Genomic DNA, 8,588 nt, shown 5'->3' with positions numbered 1-8,588 from the left:
CAAGCTTGCATCAGTGAGTTTCTAACACCAGGGGGCGACACATCACATGGATTAAATTTTACTGGAAAAAGCAAACATTTTTCTTTTTTTTTTTCTTCAGTGGATTTTTATTTTTGGATTTTTATTTCCGTTTCTCTATTTAATTATTGCTGTTCTATATGTTAATTTCTGACTTTCAGTTTCGTTCTGAAACTGAAGTTTATAACAAATTATTAAACATCTGTAATAAAACATCTACAATCAACACATTCACCTCACAGTCTCCTCTACTGCCCTCTTATAGGTGCGGAACTTGTGATATGATATTCTTTTTATTTTTAGTTTCTTTGCTTCTTTTTTTTCCATCAATATTACATAAGTGCACTACAGTCATTAAAACACATCATGATGGAGAGAATGTTTCTCCTTTGTGCCTGCAGCTAAGAGAGAGATGTTCTCTCCTCCACTCAAACAAGTCTTTATCTTGATCTTGATCTTCATCATCATCATCATCATCATTGTCATATTTGCAAACTCCTACATTTATTAGCAGTCTGAGTCATGAGCCTCGTCCCAACTCACGACGCTGAATACAGTCAGCAATGCATGAAGAGCACATGGCTGTGTTCCACTTCTGCTTTTCAACATCATGACTCTCCTCCCTGAAGCTGTGTTTTGTGTCCAGGAGTCGTGATGCCACTATTATACATTCATTTATTTCATTTATTTCTTCATTTGATATTTGATATTGTAGACACAAGTATTAGGACACATGACTTTTCTCCCCAAAATGTAGCACACAGTTTTTCCTTCACCTGAACTAAGAGACTCAAACCTGTTCCAGCATTGTTCCAATTCATCCCAAAGTTGCTGATGTTCTGATGCAGATCTTCTACTATAAAGCAAATCTTCATGGAGCTGGTTTTGTGCTCAGGGGCATGTGTAAACTGGAGCAGGTTTCCAAGTGTCTCCAAGTTGAAGTGAAGGGACAATTTTTATGCTACCGCATCCAAATACAAACTATACAACTGTGTGTCTCCAACTTTGAGGTTGTGGGTTTTGAGGGATCTGTCAGAATGATGCTAATGATGTAGACAGTTATGACGCAGGTGTTTCAGATGCTATTAGCAGTTATACAGGTTCGAGGGTGTCACCGATGCTGCTGTGTAATCTGTGTTGCCAGAGTGATTACGGAAGTACTGGCTGATTCAGTGTGTGTGTGTGTGTGTGTGTGTGTGTGTGTGTGTGTGTGTGTGTGTGTGTGTGTGTGTGTGTGACTGTCATCTTGTTATTAAGGGACAATTTCCTGTGTTGCTTTCACTGTCATATTGGATTGTAATGAAATGCCAGGAAGTAGACAAATGTATTAAAAACAGAGGAGTTTTTTTCGTTTGAATTTATAAGCAAACAAACAAACAAATAATTATTTGGATCTTTCCTAATGCATGGAATGTCACTTCTGCAGACATTCTGTTGGACACCATATCTTCAGGGGTCCAAGCACCAATGCTCTTGTTCTCCATGTGTTTATGTTCCAGCTGAAATCAAAAAACCATCTGGTGCAATCATTTAGGTAAATCACTTTTAATAAGCCCCGCCCCCTTCCACCACAATTGGTTGGAAATATGGAGTGCAGAAGGAGTGGCTGGTGTGAAATGAGAGGAAAGTCTAAAACCAAAGCCACTGAAAAAAATGGATGCAAAACCAGACCCCTGCTTTTCTATTCATCTGCATTGGTCTACAATTATTAGTATTTTTTAAATAGACCGTGGTTTTCGAGTGCGCGCTTTGCCTGCAATATGGATTCTTCTGAATGTTTTCTTGGGTTTGGTGAAGCAGGAGAGATAAACATTAGATGCCGACCACATGCTGGGATCCTCGGAGCAAATGGATGGAGATGTAGCTGGTAAGATTTGTTCTCCTGCTCCATATATTTAACAAATTTTAAACATTATCTTCAGATGTAAGTTGTTTAAAGGAGACATGAGATGGCATGAAGCTGATGTAAAATGATGGTCTATCATCTCTCTTGACCAGTGAAGTAAAGTGCTTATCTTTAACATTATGTTAATACCTCTATATTATACTACACATCCTCCTGATTTCCTTCTTCAGAATCAAAATCAGATGGCCACAGGAGCTTCCAGTGCAGAAGAAGTACAGACAATATAACAAAGTAAAACTGATAAATAAAAGTGATTTTCTTAGCCGTTTTCTCCACTCTGGAGGAATGAAGATCTTGTAGATTGGGCAGTGGTGCACCTGTAATCTCTCAGCAGTTCTGACCGTTCTCTGTGGCCTCCTGATGTCTGATTTGGTAGCTGAACCAAACCAGACAGGTATAGATGAACACAGGACAGAATCAATGATGGTCGAGCAGAACTGTTTCAGCAATGACTGAAGTTTCATCCACAAACTTGAGGAGCTTTACAAAGGGGTTTTTAGAGGTGCAGTCATTTGTGTACAGGGAGAAGAGCAACAGGGAGAGAACACAACCCTGGGAAACACCAGTGATGATAGTAAGAGACCTGAATGTGAGTTTGCCCAGCCTCACTGTCTGCTGCCTGTCTGTCAGAACGCTGGTGATCCACTGAAAGATTGGAGTGGGCATGGAGATCTGGGTCAGTTTGGCTAAGAAAAGGTCAGGAATGATAGTATTAAAGGCCAAACTAAAGTCTACAAACATGATCCTTGCGTAGGTCCCAAATCTATCAAGATGTTGCAGAATATAATGCAGTCCCATGTTGACTGCATCATCTGCAGATCTGTTCGTTCTGTAGGCAAACTCAAGAGGCTCCAGCAGAGGTTCAGTGATGTCTATTAGGTAGGCCAGGACCAGTCTTTCAAATGACTTCATGATCACAGACGTGGGAGAAAAAGGCCTGTAATCATTAAGACCAGTGATTTGGGGTTTTGTTTTTTTTGTTTTTTTCTTTTGGGTGTCTTCTCGTCTCCACCCTCTGCCAAGCCACATTAATTTCCTTCCTGCAGTCTATGTACCAAATTATGTAGGCAACAATATGGTTTCATGCCAAGTAAGAGCACTACAGATGCGTTATTTGCTTTAAGAATTGAAAGTAGAAGTATAGAGAAGGTCAGAAGGATTGCATTGTGTGTTTGTGGATTTAGAGAAAGCGTATGGCAGGGTGTAAAGAGAAGTTGTGGTATTGTATGAAGTGTGTCAGAGAAGTATGTGAGTGTGGGATGCAAGGATCGGCTCTGAGCTCTTTCCTGTTTGCAGTGGTGATGGACAGATTGACGGACGAGGTCAGACAGGAGTCTCCGTGGACTATGATGTTTGCAGATGATATTGTGATTTGTGGTGAGAGTAGGGAGCAGGTGGAGAAGAGCCTGGAGAGGTGGAGGTATGTGCTGGAGAGAAGGGGAATGAAAGTCAGTAGGAGTAAGACAGAGTACATGTGTGTGAATGAGAGGGAGGGGCAGTGGAGGGGTGCGGTTGCAGGGAGAAGAGGTGGAGAAGGTGGAGGAGTTCAGGCACCTGGGATCAACAGTGCAGAGTAATGGAGAGTGTGTTAGAGAAGTGAAGAAAAGAGTGCAAGCAGGGTGGAGTGGGTGGAGAAGAGTGATAGCAGGAGTGATTTGTGATAGAAGAGTATCTGTGAGAGTGAAAGGGAAAGTTTATAGGACTGTGGTGAGACCTGAGATGTTGTATGGATTAGAGACAGTGGCATTGAGTAAAAGACACGAGGTGGAGCTGGAGGTAGCAAAGCTGAAGATGTTGAGGTTTTTGTTGGGAGTGACGAGGATGGACAGGATTAGAAATGAGTTTATTAGAGGGACAGCACATGTAGGACGTTTTGGAGCCAAAGTGAGAGAAGCCGGATTGAGATGGTTTGGACATGTGCAGAGAAGGGACATGGGGTATATTGGTAAGAGAATGTTGAGGATGGAGCCACCAGGAAGGAGGAAAAAAGGAAGACCAAGGAGGAGGTTTATGTGACGAGGGAAAACATGCAGGTAGTTGGGTTGAATGAATGTGTGCCCTCTGCTGGATGCAAATCGGAATTATACCAAAACCTTTTCTAAGATATTCTTCAGATATTTACATTTTTGTGAATTTCTCTTTGAATCAGATTAGCTGGAGATCTCAAACACCATTTGTGTTTCAACACACATCATGAGCTGTATACTAAAAGCTGATTAATGTCACATTAGGAAGTTTTCCCACACCACTGTCACATCTGGCTTGTTCATTAGTTATCTAAATCTACATCTGGATTTCTGTAAAGCTGCTTTGAGATGATGTCTACTGTATGTTTGATACAAGGCCATGATAGCTTTATAATACAGAAGAGGCTGCTGAAGATATATCTGTCTATAGCTGCTATAGCATAAGTGAAAACAGGAACTGACTTTTTCATGAACAATCCGATTACATGTATGGCAGAAGAAGTGGAGTCTCAAGAAGTTCAAAATGTTGCAAATCAGCATAAAACTCTGTTGAGAGAAAATAAAGCACACTTGTTTTAATACATAAAGACAACATATGGCTGGGAAAGTCAGGTGTCCCCACATTTTTGTCCATATAGTGTACATTGACTGTTGAAGTTTATTCCACCACCTGAGGTCCAAAACAGAAATGAGTCTGGATGTATACCTACCTGTTACCATGAGCGATGGTGGGGTCAGTTCAGAAGTGCTAGAAAATGTCAATAATTATAATACGGTAAGCCACTGTATTATATGCAGCTATGATGTTTTTATCTGCCCTTCTGTGATAAATAAAATTGCTGCTGTATCCAAGAACTAATATGTTCTAATATCTTAATAAATCACCTTGGACTTCTGTTCGGAAGGTCATGGGTTCAAATCCCAGCACCAACAAGACCTTGAGCAAGGCCCTTAACCCTCAGTCGCTCAGTTGTATACCTAAGAACTGTAAGTTGATGAGGACATCTGTTAATGCTGTAAATGTAAATATCTTTAAACCACTTTGTCCTTGATATTATTTCTTTCACAGCATTTAGTTTTGTGCTACTCAGCTTTTCTCAGATCAGTTACAGTTTATACTGGATGAAAAAAAAAACATTAGGCATGAATTGACAGGTTGCAGTTTGGGAACATTGGGAAAGAAGAAGTGCACACCCTTATGGGATCTGCGCTTTTAGAAGAATTGGTAGACATTTAAAAACAGGTGTATACATGAAACATGACACTATTTCCAGATTTTTGTTCCTGGGGATGAAACAAGCAGTGTACCAGTTCTGCAAAAGTCTGAAGATGGTTGTATGTCTCTGAGGGTTCTACAGCCCGCAGAGGATCTAGAAGACGTCCTGGACATTGAACGCTGCAAGGAGGACAGGGGCATTCTGAGGAGATACGTTCCCATTACCAAAGTGGACACTGTCTTATTGTGGCTCCACAAAAGTCTGGTGGGTGTTTCTGATTTGTTCTACAGAAGTTCCTACAGTGTTTATATATATATATATATATATATATATATATATATATATATATATATATATATATATATATATATATATATATATATATATATATATATATATATATTATTATTATCAATCATTTGATCTATGAATGAACTCTATGATAGAATATATAAAGTAAATAAAAAAGTTACAGTGGCCCTAGAATACAGCCTTGTGAAATGCCAAACTTTAACATTTTTACAACTATATGAAATGTGACTCAGATAAGATTTAAGCCAACAACAAAATCATATCTACCCACAATGAAAAGAGGAGCATCCCTTGATAGAGACCAGCATCAGGTCATTTACCACTTTAAACAGTATCTTTCTCAGTAAAATTGTGAGTTGTGAAACCCGAGTTAAACTTCGCATAGGTGATTCTTGTGAAAGCACATACAGTATTTAGGGGGGAGTTAATGTTAACCTTAATAATAAATATATGTTTGAATAACAGCCAGTTAGAAAGGTTGAGTACAGAAGCTATACTAGATTTAAATCCTTCAGCTAGCATGATAATACTTGGTTAAAAATTGTCATTGTTCAGTTTGCAAGCATGTTTACACAATTTAATCTTATTTTCTACCTTTTTTTTTATCTTGTTTTTTTTTTACAAGCTATTTTTTAACTTAAAGAGTCACTTATTCCTCCTATACTGTATAAGCCTTGTCATATGAATGAAGTCGTCTTGCTACAGAAATAACTATAAACCTTCTGCTTCCGAGTGTTAAAAAGGTGGTCTGATATAATTCATTAATTCATATAGATATAGTTATAGATGTTCATGCCACACTTAAATAATGTTAATATCTTTGACAATTATGTGCAATAACGTCATTGCAATAACAATAATAATGAAATAAAATAAAAATTAAAAATATATATTTTAAATTAAATTAAATTAAATTAAATTAATAATGATGATAATAATAATAATAAAGTCTGACTTTTTCTTCCATCTGTTTTACTTCTGCTACACATTTAATTTAATAAAAAATGTAACTTAATATATATATTTATTTAAGTTTGTTTTTGTTTAGTTTAATCTTTACTTTATTGTTACTATGAGCAACTGCAACCCAACAATTTCCCTAGAGATCAATAAAGTATTCTGATTAAATACTGAGTCTGAGTTGGAACAGTAGGGGTTAAGTGTTATGCCCAAGTATTTACAGAGCCAGACTGGTCTTGTATCTTGAAACTCGCTCAATTATGGTTCAAATCCGCAGCTATCAAACAGGAATTTCCACTCAGTCATGTCACTTAAATTGGCAGGTTTCTGATTTGGTTCTTTTACTGCCAGGATGCCACTGGCTATCTACAGTATGCTTTTAGGAAATGTGGAGACATCCATGACAGAGATGTTAATAATCATTTGGAGAAGAGTAGAGCAGCAAGCCTGAACTGGTACTAAAATAATATTCAATATGCCAATGAAAGCTCAGTTCCTTGCTTATTCAGAATCTGCGGTAGAAAACAACCATCTCCAAGCTCATATCATATCATATCATTATTCAGTTTAAACTAAATGCGGTAGATGTTTGGGTCCAACAAAAATCCTCCAATGGCTGAAACAAGGAGAACTTCTTCCCCCATCAACCATTTTACTTCACATGAACTTACCACATATCCATCACTGCTAGATCCCATCCTGCTCTTTGTTCCTCTGTTCCCTCATTCTACCTCCCGTTCTCCCCTGCTGCCCCTCACCTCATTTATTCCCTTCACCCTTTCTTCCTCCTTTGGGCCTTCCATTCAACACGTGTGTCTCAGACGTGTGCTCTGGCCACACAAAGAGCCCATGTGAGGTGGCGTTGCTTTCTGAAGTACTCGCTAATGAGATTGAAGGAAGCAGAGCAACAAAGCTAGAGGTGTGCGTAGATCAGTATTCATAAGTAAGTAGGTTGAGCAGGACTAGGATCATTTCCATAGAATTTGAAACGAGAATATGAAGAGCGGGGCAAAGCAAGAAAAAAAAGAGAGATGGAGGAGGAGAATAAAGAAAGGAGAAAGGGAGGGAGAGTGCAGCTGCTGAGATCTGAGCGGCAAGACCGCAGTCTGATGTTAAAGACTCCTGCCTTCTCAGTGCTCCAAACCAGATGCTTAGGAGCCATAAACAGGCTCCACACACACACACACACACACACACACACACACACACACACACACACACACACACACACACACACACACACACACACACACTAAAAGACAGAAGACATCGATGTGAGCTTTGTTCATTTCAAGGGTTAGCACTGCATTTATTTTCAGTTTGGAAGCAGTTGATGCTCCTGTATGTGAGAAGAAGCAGGCAGGATCATGGCCCTGAGTCATGGAGTGTGACATTGAATTTTACAAACATTTTACTTGGCTAAAAAAGGTAAGCTTGTCTCCTGAAATGTAATTTTTTTCTCCTTTCTCTTTTTACAGCTTGTACTGCTCTGAATATTTGTCTCGTTTGCATGAGGGAAAGCGGCACGATTACTGCTCTGCTCAGACTGCATGCTTGAAGATGAGTTGATATTATAAACCCATGAGATGAGTCTCAGAAAAACTTGCACCGAATAAAACACAGTCAGTGGAGGTTATTTTTTAATGAGAATAACAAGAGTGTAGGGTTATATAATGCAGTTTGTACAAAATACAGAAACTACACAAAAAAGCACAACTGCTTTACAGATACTAAAAACTTTTACTCGTTTAGAGTTGTAGAAGTCAACAGTCATAATATGAGATCTCAGTTCCGATTGGTCAGAAGGTGTCGGTTAACAGCAGCTGGGACTTCTGCCTTCAAGCTTTTAACGTTAGCATTATTAATCATTATAGTAAAGATTTTTGCAGTACTGCACTGTTCCACATACATATGCGTACAATAGGGTTTATGGCTGTATAGCGGGAAATCTTCCATTTCAACACATGAATCTTCAAGGTGATGAATACTTTTGCACAGGTGCATTGTCATGCTGGAACAGGTTCGGGTCACCTAGTTCAATAAAAAATGGTGCATCCAAAGTTACCTATATAAGTTGTGTGCCTCCAAGCTTGCGGGAACAGTTGGATGAAGAAGCACACATGGCTAGAAAAGGCATTTTTTGGTACTTTTGGCCACACCGTGTTGCAGTAGATCGATTAAATAAATAATAAACGTACCTGAGCCGTG

At 38.9% G+C, this 8,588-nt stretch overlaps 1 protein-coding gene across 7 annotated transcripts in view; it reads left to right on the top strand.

Annotated features, from left to right (window-relative positions):
- Positions 1-1,661: 1,661 nt before the first annotated feature.
- ppfibp2a (PPFIA binding protein 2a) overlaps positions 1,662-8,588 on the top strand; it is a 33,187-nt gene continuing 26,260 nt past the window's right edge. For 2 of the 7 annotated variants that reach the window (XM_083552942.1, XM_083552935.1), the window contains exons 1-2: positions 5,170-5,307; positions 5,344-5,372. In XM_083552942.1, coding sequence (XP_083409068.1) covers positions 5,229-5,307; positions 5,344-5,372 — 108 coding nt within the window. In that variant the 5' untranslated portion in view covers positions 5,170-5,228. Of the gene's footprint in view, positions 1,943-5,058; positions 5,373-7,745; positions 7,809-8,588 lie in introns of those variants that run through there. The other 5 variants (XM_083552939.1, XM_083552938.1, XM_083552940.1 and 2 more) reach the window with 5 other exon arrangements.

This window comes from Silurus aristotelis, assembly GCF_946808225.1.
Source record: "Silurus aristotelis genome assembly, chromosome: 10".
NCBI classification, from domain to species: Eukaryota; Metazoa; Chordata; class Actinopteri; order Siluriformes; family Siluridae; genus Silurus; species Silurus aristotelis.
This window is presented reverse-complemented; position numbering and strand designations above follow the sequence as displayed.